This window comes from Ciona robusta, chromosome 4 (genome assembly GCF_009617815.1).
Source record: "Ciona robusta chromosome 4, ASM961781v2".
Classification (NCBI taxonomy): Eukaryota; Metazoa; Chordata; class Ascidiacea; order Phlebobranchia; family Cionidae; genus Ciona; species Ciona robusta.
Genome location: NC_143238.1, coordinates 3,854,522 through 3,872,596, shown reverse-complemented (window position 1 = coordinate 3,872,596; position 18,075 = coordinate 3,854,522). Strand labels below are relative to the sequence as shown.

General features: G+C 39.9%; 1 protein-coding gene and 1 long non-coding RNA gene across 2 annotated transcripts; one reads left to right on the top strand and one right to left on the bottom strand.

The window, feature by feature from the left end:
- Nucleotides 1-313: 313 nt before the first annotated feature.
- On the bottom strand, nt 314-18,062 carry LOC149736772 (uncharacterized). The gene is made up of 14 exons (XM_089876438.1): nt 18,043-18,062; nt 17,796-17,962; nt 5,903-6,088; nt 5,426-5,541; nt 4,806-4,933; nt 4,494-4,608; nt 4,124-4,235; nt 3,855-3,950; nt 3,329-3,541; nt 3,016-3,244; nt 2,739-2,942; nt 2,284-2,524; nt 1,905-2,025; nt 314-1,649 (listed from the first exon to the last, which is right to left on the bottom strand). The coding sequence occupies exons 3-14, from the start codon at nt 5,967-5,969 to the stop codon at nt 1,228-1,230; spliced, it is 2,064 nt and encodes a 687-aa protein (XP_089732564.1). The 5' UTR covers nt 5,970-6,088; nt 17,796-17,962; nt 18,043-18,062; the 3' UTR covers nt 314-1,227.
- On the top strand, nt 12,121-16,649 carry LOC149736773 (uncharacterized). The gene is made up of 2 exons (XR_016384889.1): nt 12,121-12,950; nt 15,912-16,649. It is a non-coding gene; the product is annotated as an uncharacterized LOC149736773 (long non-coding RNA).
- Nucleotides 18,063-18,075: the final 13 nt, after the last annotated feature.

Here is an 18,075-nt window from a genome sequence, read left to right as displayed (position 1 = left end):
GCTAGCTTATTCCTGTAAAATCAGTTGTAATTTTACCACACAGTATTGTTTAATGTATAGTGTATAATGTGGTTGTTGGAGTTATGAGCAAACTCCGACCAACATTATATAGGTCCTATAGCGCTTTATAAAGCGCTTCAGAGACCTGTTTACAAACGTGTTACTTAAAACAGTTCGTGCAAGTTGCGCTACTGTAATGGCCAGAAAATGGTTAACATTAGATTCTGCGGAAAAACAAAACAGGTTCGTGTACAATCTCTCTAATATAAAAAAAATACCAGAATAAGCTTAACAAAATTGCACACACTGTGTTCACTGTTAGGTGACTTTATTAGAAAATTAGTTTAGCAAAAAGCATCGACGCTGTTTTAGCTCTGTACAAAAATGAGTGAGTCGTGATGACGTCAGAGATGATGACGTCACACGACGAAGTACACTGCGTTCGTAGTGGGTGGAAGCGCTGCGCGTCAGCAAAGAAATAGCAACAATAAAACTCAAGCGGGGAGCGATAAAACATTTTCGGAATGAACAAAGAATTTATTTATAAGTTCAGAATTGAAAGAAAAATTGGTAATATCCTAGTTAAGTTCACGTAATGGCACGATATAGAGACGGCATGGCACTAAACAAAACGATATAAAATCTGCCCGGGAACTTGAGTCTAAAACTGGTTTATAAAATGGGTTTAAAAAAATAAGGGACGAAAATAGAAGGTACCATACGTTGCGTGAAAACCGGCCAATAAGTATCAGTGCATAATGAGATCGTGGGTGAAAAAGCAAAATGCTTTTGCACGAGTTTGAGACTTAATCGAGTTTTACCGCCATATTATGACGGAGGCACTTAGTTGGCAGATGACTGCGCGGAACGAAGAAAACATTTGGCAGAAATAAAATTTCGACACGCAGTAGGTAGATTTCTTAGGACTACATTGTGCTTTGTTCTTTTTTTAGTTTCTCTCGCTGTTTCAGTTCCATGCGCACTGTTGTAGTCAGGTAAAGCAGCGGGGAAGGATTGCACGGCCCATGCCGATTCCGTTCGTCTGTTTAAAAACCAAGTAACGATTGTCAGCGGGAAATGAACTTCTTGTCGAAATAGCGGAGCGATAGATAGCAGCCGGTGAGTTTTGGCATGGAGAGAATATGAAATGTAGCAGGGTGAGCGGTCACTAGGTGTTGCAACGTTACTGGAAGTGCAGAGGTTGGTGCGCGCAATATGCTGAGATCATCAATCCCAAAGCTGCTCTTCGTCTTCCACATCTACTTGGATGTCTTCATCGGAGCTCAGATCAGTGTCTGACGAGTTTCTCTTCACTTGCACCTCATGCTCGCTGTCCGGCATCACCGACCCACTGTCAACGCTCATAGATTCGTCACCTTCTTTCGATGACGTAACAGTGACGTCGAACGCCTTCGATGACGTACTGCTGACGTCACAGTCGCTCGACTCCTTCTTTTCCTTCGGCGGAGACTCGTCAGATTCGGTCGATGACTTGTCTCCGTCACCGTTCTTGATTACGTCACTGTTATCGTCATCACTGCTCTGCCCCAAAATGTCGCGGATGCTGTGGCCAGCCTTGCGTGACGAGCGACTGTTGGTGGTGAGTTGGGAAGGCATTGAAAAGAAGGATGGACGTGGCATCAGGAACCCTGTAATTGGTTTGTGAAAGTAAGTATTTTGATAAATGAGTTTTTACTTTGGTTGGGTAAAACTTTTTGGGGTTGGGTAAAACTTTTTGGGGTTAGATTAAGAACTGAATTGGCATTTTTGCTAAAAAGTTATCAATATATAAAAAAATAAACAAAATTTGGACTATGGCCATACGACAAATAAAATAAACAAAGTATTTTAGAGTTTTAGAACTTGTCTAGGCCGGGGTAAGTCATTACAATTATTATTCATACCTGGTGAGTTGGCAGAGTAACCGAATCCAAAGGCAGTTGGAGATTTTGTCATTGCAGATGGAGAGTTGAGTGAGAGTGAATGACCAAAGTGTTCGCTAACATCAACATCTTCGTGGTTGCTCTGTTTATGATATTTGCATGTATTAGAATATAAATACTAATATACATATAGTACTGTGAGGTAAGATAGGACACTAAGTCGTGAGAAAACAGTTTTATAATTCCTTGATTTTTACGTTTTATATCTGGCGAGAAAATAAATTGAAAAAGTGTCCCATCTTCCCCCACCCTCTTATATAGTGCATTATTAACATTTAGTTAAACAAATATTCTTGTGAGGCTGCAAAAAGTGGAACAAAAAAGTACAAATATCAAGTACCTTAAATCTAAGTTTTGGTGGCTTTCCAAGTGGTGTGCGGTCTTTTGCTGACTTCTTAAAGATGCCAGGACACCACGGTGATTTTATCACTTCCTCTACCTTGTCAGAATCACGTTTGTCCTCCACTGGACTTGAACTCGGGACCTTTTGATCCGAATCGTCGTTTCTTGTCTTCGTATCTGATTTCTCATCGTTTTCAGACTTAATGTGTTTAGAAGAATAACCACCATCCGATACGCTGCTGTTGGTGAAAGATAATATGAATTTCTAGTTTTTCCTACATATATACTGGAGTGGGTTAAACAAGATAGACCGTTACTATAATATTTGCATGGCATGGCAAGGCATGGGAGATAATGACTGATTTTTACCTTTAGAAAGATATACCAATGCAATTTTGGTAAAATCGACAAAGAAAGATATACTTTCCAATAAACAGTATATTGTTAACTTACCTTCTTTTTCTGCTTAATGGAGGTTTCTGCAGCTTCAGTGCACCTTGTGCAGAACTCGCATCATTTTGTCTGTATGCTCCAGGAGAAAGTAAGAGAGAAGGAGTATGAGGAGTGCCGGGAGTGTGAGGAGTGAGAAATCCGTTGGAAGAACTGTTTACATGAGATCCATTTGCTTTGGTTTCCTTTTTCGATTCTCCAGGAGGACTGTGTGAAAATATATAACGTGATTAAAGATATTACGAATTGCTGTGAAGTGATAAGTGAAATTTCCACTTACGTGTGATAAGCTTTGATGTCATCCACGTCAAATGAGAAGAAGTGACGTCTTCTGCCTGGGTTGAGTAGACCAGGGCTTGCTGTTTGTGCGGGGCTGAATGTGGGTGAGAAAGTGGGGCTGGGTACGTAGCCAATGTAGGTGGGGGTTGTGGGGAGGGATCCGGGGTAGAGCATTGGAAAACGGAATGATCCGGGTGTGGCCGGTTGACCAGATTGCAACTGTGGACTACCTGGTAAACAAGATTAAATTAAAACCAGTTTTAATTAAAAACAAAACTTTTTTATGACAACCGATTTTTATGCAAAATACTTACTTGGAACTTGTGGAAGTAAAGAAGCAATGCCAGGCGGCATCATCCTGTGGCGATAGTGCCGTGGTATTAATGATGGATGGCACTGATACCGCACGGCTCCAACCAGTGGGCTTATTGGTGCCGACATGCCACGCAGTACATCTTCACTCTCGGAAGTTGGGAGCGATTCCTCGCTGCCATCGCTGACAGAACCACGCAATAAACGAGCAGCAGCTGGATTAAGGAGGGAACATTTAATGAAACACTTGACCGCATAGTGGTTACATTACACTGCTAGGTCTAACACAACAGTCTGTTTCTTATGAAAACATAGGCAGTTTTTAAAAATTGGGGAATATTTGGTTGGTGTGGCAAACATATTCTATTACAGTGGGCATAAATATATATTTTACATACTTGGACAAATTGACCGTTTTTAATATTGTCACCCTGTTTTTTTTTTATTGTTATGCCTGTTTTATAGACATACTGCGCAGTGCACACAAATTACATTTATCGACATTTGAAGCTAAATGCATAAACTTACCAAGTCTCTGAGCAGGAAGTGGTATGGGTGACTGGAGTGGGGATTCCTGGAGTGAACTGAAAACATCATCTTTGTTTTCGGATCTTGATGCAGCAGCTGTAAACACAATTTGAAAAGTTCACTACCATTTTTATAGCTATCTTTTCTCTGAAATACTAAAATAACAAACAGAACCCAAGAAAACACACACAAGGCATCACATGCCATAATATATAACAGGTGTAATAAAAATATTTAATTAAAAATTTATCTAAAAGTTAATAGGCCACCTGCTGCGTTTCTGGCAGAAGCAACAAGACTGTTTTGTCCAGCCATCAACAATGAGTGTTGTCTTCTTGTAATATCGAGCATCTGAGCTGTCATGGCTGCTGCAGCAGCATTCTATAAAAAAAGGAATATTATTTCGATTTTTATCATAAAAACATTTAAAAAACATCCATATATTTTTAAAAATGCCTTTTAACACATTAAACATTATAGAAACTGAGTAAAAAATATTAGTTGTCATTACTAAGATGTTAAAAAATGTAGCTCACTGTAAGTACAGGTACCTAATGAAAGTAGATTATTTCATAACAGGATTAATGTATTGGTAGACTTAGTAAGGTGATTATATTGATATAATTAAGCTGTACAAACCTGGTGTGGCAGTGGTGGAGTCAGACCAACAGGAGCAGCAAGCTCACGAAAGTTAAATTGATATGTGAAGCGTTTTCCCTTTGTTTTGTACAATATCCTTTTGTTGTAGTAGTATCTGCATGGTTTTATGCCATTATGGTTAATTAATAGTATATTTATGGATATTATAACAGTTTTCATACATTAAAAAAGATCTGAATAATATTGATCACATGTAATCACGCAGTTACATGGTAAAATTGCAAAACAAAACCAAATTTTGAAAAAATAGATTTTTACATATTGAAAAATGGATTTTCACGAAGTAATTACCTGAGAGCTCTGCTAAGTTTATCATAGTTCATATGAGGTTTGCATTTCCTCATTCCCCATAATTTTGCAACCTCATCAGGATCCTTGATTACAAACTCTCCATATTCTCCTTGCCATGCGATGATATCCTGTCAAAATTGATGATGGTAATAACTTCTATTGTATCCTACTTTCGCATAGCAAGCACTTACGTACAAGCAATTTAACACAATGAAGTATCTAACGCATGTAGGAAGCTGACATCGGAAATTACACAACACGAACAAATGTATTGTTCCATTAATTAGAACAACATGACACTCAATTAATGTTTTAAACCTGGTTTGTTGTAACCATATAGCCTGTATAGCATTGTAATGGGGATAAATAATGTATACAAACACTAAAAATGTGTCATATTTTCTAATCCTAGCTAATTATCTAAGGATAATGTTTACTATTAGACAAATATAGCATTATATGTATTAACTTTACCATATTTGAAAATAGTTGCATAAAACACAAAAAAATAATAGTTATTATCACAACAGTATTTATACAATAAACATAAACTTCAAGATGAAACATAAATTAACACATAAAAAAGAAATTGACAAAGTGTATGTAAGAGGCTAATATACCTGATACTGGTCATCTTGAAGCAGCTCTAATATAAAATGCCAGAGTTGAACTTGTCTGCTGCCAGGAGCTGATTCAGGTTTGTAAGCCCAGTCAGGAATGTTTTGACTACCACCTCCTGAAGGGAAATGGATAATTAGAATGGCATCCTTAATACACATGGTCAGTCACTTAATTTTACATACGAGAGGGCTCTATTCTACGTGGGTGAGGTTCTTCAGGGTGGCACGTCATGCGACCAGTTGGCCAATTACCTAACACGCAGGGTGGCCACTGTGTTATAGGCAGCAATGGTCGTTTGTTCAAGAACACATTCACCTACCAATATTGCTGCATTGGTGTAGATGTAGAGCATCAAATCTGGTTTCATTTGATTACAATGTAACCAATAAGATAGACAATAGACTAATTTAATGGGCTATGATAAACAAAACTAAAAATTAACATTATTAGATGGTGAAATGACATTGCTAGTTTACCTGATCTCCAAACAGCTGATCCAGGGTGAGGTCTTGGCTTGCACGGGTCCACATACGAGCAGTGCATGATTAAGTCTTTGATAAGAACGTTTACGTGAATAAGTAAATCTTGATAGGCAAGCAGGCTAGCACATCATTCAACACAAGTCAGTGTTTAACTAGAGACTTTCAACAGCCCGTTACACCCTGCAAAGAGAAACGGAACCTTTGAAACCTTTGTACACCTGCTGAGTGTATATTCTAGGGCACGCCATCACTGAACACCAGGCCTAGTAGTCATGGTTATTCTCATAAACAAACAACTCATTTTCAAATATACGACCTGACCTTCATGGTAGCTTGTCAAAACAAGCGCAAGAATTTCATCATAACACAAAAAAAACACATTGAAACATAAGCCCACATGTGAAAGTAAGACAAATTCCTAAGACGATAACAAACTCGAAGCCTAACTCTCAAATTATGGTCTTGTATGCCATGCAATCTCACGAATATAAACGTGTGGTTATTCCTACACACACTATAGCACAGTGTCTGAGAGACTGTCACCAAATACCACACGCTTCAGTGGCAGTGGCTCGCTCGAGAGATTTTGCTATTAAATTATACACAACTGAATATCTCGTTTTCCTGTGAAGGCGGAAAGCGAGTGTATCTACTTAAAACTTGACTGTCGGGCAACTAAACAAGGAACTGCGAGGTCTCAAGGGATACCGACACCTAACCAGCTAATATTGACAAGACACGCTGCCTCTTTACGGCTTAACTGGACAAGCTAATCAGAGAACGCGTTGCAAACGGGATTAAATGAACCGGCTTATTGAACGACTTAATTCGTAAAGAAGCATCGCGGGCGTGGGTATTCACTCTTTTGTTCTCTCCACGGTGTGATAGCGAGAAGTCGGCGGACAAGAGCACGATGGAAAACGTCTCCTTTGTTGTTACGCGCGAGCGCTTCGTGAGACGACCTGATTTCCTCGGACGCTGATCGGGCCTTGTATCTGACTAACCCTTTTCCTCGACCCCATTTCCGCAAGACAATAGCAGGAGAGGCGGGAGGGCGGGAGAATGGCTTCGGGTTTCGATGTCCTTTTCCCAAGCTGTGGCCGATCGTTTAAACTTGTGTTTATTCGCGCTCTGAAGAGCAATTAACGCACGCACTCGCTCAGGGCGTAAGTTGTTTGCCTTTTTGGCGACAAGTAGCCTCCGAGCGGGCGACATGAAAGCTAAACCATCAACAGGAATTTACTGCACGACATTTCTGACCATTCTGAAACGAACCGCAATTCGTCGTCGCGATGTGCTTGAAATCGGGCAGAGAAATTTCATAGCGTATTGCGATAATAAGTTGTTTTTACCGGCGGTCGTGATACGCCAATAAAATTCCTATTTGAGAAAGTGTTTATTGATTGACGCTACGTTGGGCGCCTACCTGGCTACCGGATTAAAGGCTCGGTACTAAAACTGGCATTTCTCTGTCGTCCGCTCAACACAAAGATGCACATCAAAGGTCAAGCACGCTTAGTCCTTGTGACATCACAGTGCGGCGCCTGACATCACAATGGGGAAGAATAAGACGCCGGGCAAGGGCAGGGAAATATGGGGCAATTGAAGTGCGTGTTTTTAAATAAGCAAATTCGAATTCCTTATTACCATATACGGACATAGCCGTTAAGTGATGCTTACGAAAATTAAATCATATGTATTAAATCAAGTAAGTAGGATACTTGATCGGATGCAATTTAATCGGATGGTTAACATAAATCGCTTTTAAATGGGTCGTATCACGGCTCGTAAGCGAGGATGAATTTCACTGCATCGAGGCTGACCATTGTTGAGCTGGATTAGCTTCATAATTCGTTCTAAGTCACGATGTGTGTGAGTCAGTGAGAAGAACGGCACTCTTGAATTGCTCAACAGTGTCGACACAGTTAAGCAAACACAGGCTGCTGTGTGGTACAACCAGCAGAGACGGCGGGTGGGAAATTTTACGGAAATCCAGCGGTGGGTAAACATGGCGACAGACAAACACGGGCGTGATTAGTGTTCGCACATTGGACGGTATATTAAGTGATGAAAGTTTGCTAAAAGGCGACGAAATGATATCGAGTTCCAATTACCACAGATCAGGCAATATTGACCAACGCACACTGTACTTGTCGGAGTGTTGATTAACTACGTGGTGAACAAATATGAGACCTCGGGAATATCTGGTTCTCATCTTAAATAATCTTGGCACCAGTGCGGCGACGCAACTCAGGTGGCCCGGCAGCAATTTCGGTGGAACCGCAAGTACGGCAAGAATTACAACTGGCAATAATAACACTGAGTATAGCAAACAAGTGAGCTTAACGACCACATTAAACGAGTCCTGCGTCGGGGTTTTACAAGATCAAACGAACCGAAAGGTTTGAGGATCTCATATCCTCCCCTTAGCCGCAAATATGTGGTGAGACGACCCGGAGTGTCGCAGACACTTTCTCCCTTTGAGCTTTGGTGACGCGTTGTTGCAAAAGCAAACAACTGCATCACACTGCTGCCAACCAACCTTGGCCGCCTCCGCGCATCGCAATCACCACCGAGCGGCCACGGTCGCACACAGACGACCTTTCAAGTGAAATCAAGCGAACTAAGGTATCATTATCGATGAGTCGCGTAGACCTCGTTGTTACGAAACTCTGTGGCCTCTTTTGAGCGTCCAATTCAAGCTGAATGAACCCAAAGCGCAAAAAACACGCGATCAAGAAGAGCGCATACAAATACAGCTGTGCTTTTAATGGCGCGACATGAAACAAGACAAGATACAAAAGGCGGCAGAAGCGACTGTATAAATACTGTCAAAATATTTCGCGGACTGAAGATACATTTTTGAGCTAAAATCAATCTTATGGCCATTCAATCGCCATCAATAAGCACTGACTAAACACAAAACTGAAAAAACTTGTAGAGTAACTACTAAAATCGTCATACTCTTTACAACCAAGATGCTACGTTGCAGATATGTATATTCACTGCTTAAATGACCACACTAAAAACTGTCTTCTTTCCAAATGGAGCCATTAGGAAAACCAAACGATTACAACAGCAGCCCACAAAGAACGTAATTGGGTTCAAACAATGCGACTGATCGTGTCGCATTCGAGCGATGACAATGGGCAGGGGGGCGATTGCGGTGAAACAGTTTCCTCGAAACGGAGTGCAAACGGCAATAAAAAACGCAGCTGCAACACAATGAAACACGGAGAGCGACCGGACAAGGTTTCTCGGGGACAAATATCGCGTTAAACTGTCAACGGTAATCCATTTCGGTTATGAGGCAGGAGAAATTGATAGCTTATTGGTATACAGATACACTACTGACCGCGACCTGTTTACAGAGAAAAAGTTACTCGCGGGTAAAGAACTCAGGATGCGTCATGCGTGTTCTATTACCGCAACAGGATAAATTGAACTTCCAATACGTGCTTTGCGGACGGAAAGAATTGGGGAGACCTTTTGCCACACGCTATAGCTCGAGAACGTTTTCAAAATACAGGCTATAACTTGCCCTAAGTTAATGAGGGCACTGCTAATCCGTTGATTGCTACCTCGACAGTGCTGCAACGGAACTGACTGGCTTACTCGCACCGCGACGCCTTTATCAACACAAACAATTACGGTAGCATAGAAGGCAAGCTCCAGACCTGGCACCTGGAACAGATGCTGGCTTTCAACGTAGGAGAACAATTGCATAATACTTTCCAGGTGCATCTGAGATGAGAATATATGATGGTGGCGTGGCAGACGGATTAATTTCAATGCGTTGAGGCAAAATTCACGAAGAATTTGACCAACCACGGTACATTTTTAAACGCTTGAAATAAGTTCTTAGCTACACCTGCAAGAAACACATTATGAATACGAATAAGTAGGTAAAAAGAGCTCTCAATACATGTATTTCCAAGAATCGGCCAAAAACAACACTTGCCGCAATTAGCCACTCTCTCCCAGGCAAAAATTATGGCAGCGTCGGAGGTACCATAAGCGATATTGAAATTCCGCAGATAACTTATCACGTTCGTCCAAAACACTAAATTGCCAGCTGCCTTCGATTTAAACAACAACTCGAATGTGGAACTAGAAGCACTGGGCCATGAATGCAGTACGGAAGACGCAAGCAACTTCAAAACTTCTTTGTGAAGAGACAACACATATCTTGTTACGTAACACGAGTCCATGTCGAGCCTGTGAACTGGCTGGCATGAGTTCGTCGCTAGCAGTTGCGTTCGAAAGCGAATCAAACATTTCGCACGCTTGGTGTCATTCGTCTGGAATGTGCTTCGATTTCCCGCAATAGAAATTTAACACTTGGGAAAAAGAAATTTCCAAAAACTATTCACACAGAAGGCCATGTTTACTAAACGCCTGGTTTTTAAAAAGAGCTATAGTAATCTTACGGGAGACGGAAACCCAAAACGAAGTCGAAACATTGTCAAGAGCTAAGCACTGCTCGATTTAGTTCATAACAACAACCAAAAATGAGGTTTCCGTTTTGAATAAAAATGTCTAAATTTGTTTTTTTTTAACTGGTGGTTAAGATCAACGACACAAGTACGTACATATGACAACGAAGACACGACTCCTTAACCACTTTAAACACGAATTTAAAAGTTTTATAACTATAATTAGGGATAATGATGCCAGAACAAACATAATGACACTTAAAAATAGACCATCTGACTTTTATTGATCATTTATCCATAGCTAATGCAACGATTATTCATAGCGGGCCAAGTCGGTCGTTTAATAAAACTTGATATTATCATTGGTGTAAGTGCGAATTTCAATGTTGAGATAAAATTCCATCAGTTTCCGTGCGAAATTAGCTGGCCACCGCAAATTAAATGAAAACAAAGAACTAACTATCGGGTGTGAGGACTCCTTTTACATCGGCTTAAATAACAAGAAATCTTGGCCTATAAGATTGTTTGCTGTTTTCCTTGAAAAATTTCACGTAGATGGCAAGGTAAACCCGCAACAATTCCGCGGCCAAATTTCGATACAGTATATACCGAATGGTTTAATACACATACAAATCCAACAGTCAATCCCTTTTATTGTGTGAATATAACACACTCACAACGTACTACATAAAATATCACTGTTAGCACATACAGAGGTAAACATTACAATAAACCTAAAACTATTTTATTTGTCGACGCAACAACCTAAATCTGCCTGATTGTCTGGAGTGACTTATACACTACAGCCCCCGTCGCTAAGTGTTTCAAACAGTCTCAAAACAGCGTCTACTGATCAAGTGATGACTTCTTTAAAGTTGAATTTATTTCAGGTTAATATAGTTAGTGATACGTCGATGCATGCAAGTCCCAACGAGTAATTAAGCGACTCCCGACGGCAACGGAATCGCCTTTAATCTAACAGGAAACCTTGGAGAGAGCTTTGATTGACAAGCGAGCGCTGGATCTTGAGATAAAGAGCAGGGGATTGGGATACGCATCTACACACACGATTTGCGGTTTCGCGAAACTTCTAAACACACATTTATGGCAAATCCTAGGTATATAGATCGGAATCTAACGGTGGCGAATCGGGTGAACATAAAATTAACGGTACTAACCAAAAACTGGTCCTGCAAACCAGGTAATAGTCTCACGGAAATTGCATGTAGGCAAGTGATAATTAATTCAATTAAATTCTACATCATGCTATATATGTAGCGAATAACGTTTCCCCCTTAGGCTGTAACCTTAGCCTTTACCGCGATGACGTTATAGTCACCAGGGAAACCTACAATAAGATTTCTTTGTCGAGTGTCATGTCAAATTGATTGACAAGTAAGGGAGAAACGGTTAAAGATATGTTGCCTCTTTTCAACCACCATACTGTGGTTAGAGAATGACTGGCATCAGGGATTACTTGGTTATACGGAAAGAGGTAGCGTTTAAAACTGGAGTCGGTTTAAATCGAGCAGACTTACACCCACGATCGAGCATGATAATAATTAATTTTAAAGAACCGGAATACACAAGATCAGAAGACTTGTGTGTGGGAAAATCTGCTGTAATCAGCTCAACTATAAGCGTTTTAGTTTTGTATATGGAAACTACTTATCTTATGCAGTCACGGAATTGAGTGGCTATTACGTGTCAACAGGAAAATCACAAAAAACTTTCCATTCAACGGATAATTAAATTCGTTACATTGCGTAATCTGTTGTCCGCTTTTCTACACTATCTCCTTCGTAAATCTCGAGTCGAAACCATTAACATTAAACACGGGTAAACACTCGAAACAGCGGAGTTGCGCCAGGTTACACGGTCTGATGTTGCGGTACGCTTAACTATCAAACCTACTAGAATAACGGGGTTGAGGTGACAATAGGCAATTAAAGGCGCTTACAGAACACAGCTTTTAAAGCCACAGGCTGTCCGTAGGACCAGGAATCTGTTTTCGCGCTGGAAGGAAGGCTAAATATAACCGATGTGATGACGCTTTTGGGCGCTTAGGCATGCGAACTAAGATCTAATCGGATATTGTTGGGTTTCGTTGCAAGATACGGATCATTTACTTAACAATGGGTTATTAATACGAAATGCTATGCAACATGCGGGTGGCAGGATAATGATTCGGAAAATATGAACTGACCATTGGCACATAGACAGTTCGAACAAGGTATCATATGATTGGAACTGTTAAAATCAACTGGAAATACAAATACATTATATATTACCCAAGGAGTCGGCCACAGATTTTCCTTTAGTGGGTTTAAAATATATTCTTTTCTAAACACCATACGTTGATACGTGGTATTGAGTGACTCATAGTAAAGTTAATCGATATTCTTGCCTGCTACTATTGCCGCGCATCGACGGTTGCTATATGCTGAATGTAAAATAGACCTTAAAATATAGTATTTTAGTACCTTGCTGGCCTTATACCACTTTCTGACACGTCTGGAAGGTTCTTTTTACATTTCGCCAATCACTGGAGACTACGAGCTGCAAACTGAACGTTTGGCTGGAAGTTAAATCCCTGGTCTTAACCGGTAAGCTGGTAGATACTGGTGGTTCAATATAATGAGAGATACGATGCAAGTGCCTTGGGGCATGAGGTGCTTCTTCTAACGTCCGCGTGCGGTCCCGCTGTTGTCATAATCAAGCAACAATCGAGGTCCGGTCTAGACTGCGCAGCGTCGCGTTCTCATCGCGACGGGTGACTTGGAATCGTAGCGACAACTGACTACACCAAGGTAATGCAATACCAGATCGGGCAAACGTTCATGGCATAAAACGCGATGGGAAAAGTATAAAACGCGATGGGAAAATTCTCATGGTCGGACAAATTGCCATCGTAATCACGCGGAAATAGGCATAATCGTAGAGAAATCCACGTCCATCGAAGCAAAGTATCACGACTTATTAAAATCTTGGACGAAATTAAAACAAATAGGCGAGACATTAAAGTTATTATCTTTGAAGATGAAATCATATCTTTGCCGCTGTTTACGGCATATTGCTGTCGCCACTACGCCACACATCAATTTTAATCAATCTAGGTTGTCAGAAAAGAGGCGGCAACTGGTACTCTGATCTTTGGGACGCGCTTTGATACATGGAACACAGCAATCTAAATGTTGCAACTAGACGGGACCGATGTATGGTAAAAACAGTACCTGACAAAACGTAAAACAGAAAATTTCGACATATTACATATAACAAGATAAACAAATAATCGTAAACAACCTTCTGAACAAAACCGCCCAATGGGACAAAATACAGTTTAATTTACCGTGATAATAAATACCCATGCACCAAGAAAAGAGTTGTATAGGCAAAGGGTTTTTGGTTGTCAGTCGAACGAGGTTATACTTTTCTGTGCTTTACTATTTTTCGTATCTTTAGTATTCATTAAATATTCGTTTAAATTTATATCTTGATTGATTATAAGGTAGCTTGTTCGCGCTTATGTTAGACTTTCGTTAAGGCAGATACCAGGGAAAGTTAAAGTGAACACCTCTTGGCCATATAAGGAGAACACTCGCATCGCGTTACACTCGGTATGCGCGAGTCAAAATACAACCGCGTACTCAGCAATTATGCAACAGTTTCCGTGCTCCTATCAGGATGCGTTTATTGGAAATTGTTGGTTAATTCCACGTTCGACGTTCGCGAAATTACTTTCGGCCAAGTATAGTGACCGCACTCTGTAATTTCCGGCATATTTTATGCGAGTTACGCTAGACTCGGAACAACTACGAAAACAAATCCGCCAATATTAAGACATTTCATCGGTCGCCAAGCACGGGCACGGTAATCTAGACCACGATAAACGCAGTCTAGGAATAGCCTTCAGCCGGACAGCATAGCCACAGGCGAGTTGGTGAACAACGCTATGTTATACCGAACTGAAATTCGGACCTTTTTTATTAAAGTATGCGGTAAGCAGGAGTATTAAGCGACGGTATTCGATGGGTAAACAACAGCGCTTCCCACATTCTGCAGGGATTAATCCGATAATTGCGCAGATTGTTACACTCTCGGCCCGACCGTGTCACGACCACAGGTGCCATGAGAGAAGGGCACTTTCCACTGGTGCGACTCGGTAAAAAATTAAAAGCCATCTGCGCATATTGGGCTGCTCTGCCAACACTAATTAGCTAAGCACACATAAATAGCTTAAACTCGGGTAAATAAAAGGGGGGTATTGACTATTGTATTACTACTGAATCCTATCATTAGCGGCTGAACACACGGAAATTTAATAATTTATGAGAGTTGACGAACCAAACGCGCTTTGCAATATTGTGGTCGGCTAAAATTACACTAAAACGAAACTGCATTGGCATCTCTATTTAAACCATTTCAGGAACGTATGGTTCTAAGAGGAAGTATAAAAGGCTTCGGGGCTGGGCGACAGTTTACCGGGAAATAAGCTCGCGTGAGCCCGCGCCAGACAACGCAATGGACCGGGAAATGTTTACGTTTGCACGAAATTGCTGGAACGTGTGTCTGCATTCATTGCACGTGTAGGTCAACTATCACAAGCTGCCCATCAAACCGCACGAAAATAGTGACTGTCGTCCGTATGACAGTAGATTGTGTGACGTCATTAGAGTATTACATCACGAGCGAGTGGGAGTTGTGGCAAATGGACATCACGCAGCGACCACATGTAGCAAATGGCTGAGGCCGGTCGTGGATACCGAACGGTTTGGTTTTACAATTGGCAAAACCCCCTTATATTGTCAAGTCGATTAATCATTCATCAATGCATGCATACGTGGGAAACGTGTATATTGCAGATATCAAAACGAGCAAAACGCTTTTAAAAGTCTTTAAAGTAACAAATTCAAAAATTCCGCAAAGCAATGCCTTTTAGCTTACAGGGAAAACGAAGTATGAAATACAATAGAAGGTTGCTCCGTTTTGAAACTGAAACGAGGTGACGACTCGCGGTAAAATAGGCACGGTTACGTGCATGTAACAGACCTTTGTCTGACATCAGTACACTGCGCTAATTACGTGGAGCAAAACCACACAAGAGGTGTCAGCTAGGTTCTTGCGACTCCGTGTTGGGGATAAGGGTTCGTGGGATTACAGCGCCGAATAACCCACAAAGCATGTCACGCATGCAGGATCAGGCATATTCAATTAACAGTTTCGGTATTCGGCGTAAAGAACATGTGCGTGCATGTTAAAATAGGTACAGCTTTCCTAGACTATTTTTGAAAGAGAAACACGTGAACACCTTTGGAGCAAAATGCCGCAATGCCTCTTTAAATAAAAACGAATTGGTATAGGACCTGAGGACGTGTAACTAAATTAATGTAACAAAAGTTATAGTTTTAATACTACATGAATGTAATGGTAAAACCACAACGTCCCAACTTTACCCATAAACTATATTGAAAGAGTTGGGGGTATATTTAAAACGAAAATGTTGGCGCAAGAACACAGGACACACAGGAATGTTTAATCCGTCGAATAAATTCCTCAAATTTCAACAGGTCTCTGGGGATTACGTCATACGTGTGTAAACGGAACGGTGCGCCGTTGACGCTTGTTTGCCTAAAAAGTGGACTTCGAACTGGAAGTAGACACACAATAATAAGTCGTCACCAACGCTACCGGATTGCTTGCTTCCGATTTTGCGACATTGAAAATCAAAAGTGTTGAGATCACACTTGTACGTGGACGAAGGCAGCATTCGCGGGAAGGTACGGTCGTGCACGGAACGGCGACAAATTACCGGGTTGTGCATCCGCCACTGAGTCAGTTCGGCTCTTTGTTGAAAACAGGCCTATCATCGACCTGTGCATACGGGAGGAAGTAATAATGCGTAGGCATGGCAATCGCTGCCTCAATACACGAGAACACTCCGGAAACAACGAACGCGTCTATTGGATTCGAAAATGGCGCAATTTTAAGCCATATGCGAGGATACAGTACTACCGAATAACATCATACATTATGTAAACCAATAATACAAATTCTGTGTTGAAACATATTTAAATGTCAAGTGTGAAAGTGAACTATATTTTTTAGAATACACCAGGTCTCTGAAGAACTTCTTCACATTATATTTTATAGTAATTAGTAATACAATCATATGATGCTACTGATACATGTACAACTGTACAGATTTCCCTTAGGCTGTAATAGAACTGAAAATATTGCACCACTTCCTGTCTAGTAAATTTGTCTGAGATTGTTCAACTCCTAACTTTTTATATTAGAGCATATTTTAACAAATTGAATTTGGTCATAAAACTCACTTTTGCCAAACCACTTGTATACAGAACGTATCATAACGAACAAGTTGCTTTACAAATAAGTTAGCCAATTGTATTATACTTGTACATATTCCGTTTTATATTCAAACACATGTGCACTTTAGTTTTTTAATTACCATTTGTATATGTATAAATATAATGCCTTTAAATAAAAGTATATGGATTTGATAAGAACACATATCTTTCAGACAGACAAAAGACTAAATTGAATTATATACATAAACAAGAACCATTAAAAACAATTTTTATGCTTTTTTTCTTGCTTATAAGAAAAAGTGAAAAAACAACAGAAATCATGGCTTCTGTCAATTACTCATCAAGCCAAAAGTATTACAGAAATAATAACTAAAATTACACCATTAATAATTTAATAATATTTTCCAAACAAGCAAACAAAGATGCACCCACGTAAGTCACATATGCTCAAACAATATTTGCTTTAAATAATGAGCATTTTCTTTTGTTTTCACAAATAATTATGTGGTAAAGTTGACAATTAAATGCTGCATGTTATTGTAGAAGGCACAATAGCCAGAGTCATCAGTCTTCATATTTTACATATAAACAACGTTATAAACCATATGTAATGACTATCCATTATTCTTCAAAATTTTTACATAACCTTAATACACTTCTTTTGACAGCCACCATATGCAAGTGCCCAGGTGGTAATTATATTTATAAAGATATGAAATGGCCTTTTCTTATCTGACATATTCATTTACTACCTAATCAAAATATTCAGCAATAATTGAACATTGAACAACATGCAATGTACAAATATACCATTTTAAGATATACAGATACTATTACCAATTATTAAGTAAATTGGAATAGCCTATTTCATTAAAATTGTAGTGGTTAATATTTAGAAAACAAATAGATGCAATAAAAGATGAAACATCAGTTCTTTGTTAAACAATCTAAAGTATATATATTCTTTTAATCTGGACATCCGTACGAAGCACTTAAATACTCATAAGATGACTGAGCACAAACTTTACTTACTGGAAGTGCAATACAAACTCTAAAAATGTAACTTTTAAAAAAAAACTTTAAAAATGTAACAAAATGGTAATTATCCATATGATATTTTACCTGGATTGCCTTAAACGTTAGCACCAATTTAAACAGTTTGAACTTCTGGAACAAATTACTGGATTCAACTCCGCCGATGCACGAGCACTTCTTTATAGAACGTAATGTGAAGTGCCAATGCCCCTCGCGGCAACAATTATTCAGCGCGGTTTGGACTTTTACGGTGGCTTTGAAATTGCGGAAGATTTTAAACATAAATTAGTATATTTTTTAAATGAATAAAACAATTTTAAGAAAATAACAATACCTTTGTTTTAAACTTTATCAGTTTCACTCTGAG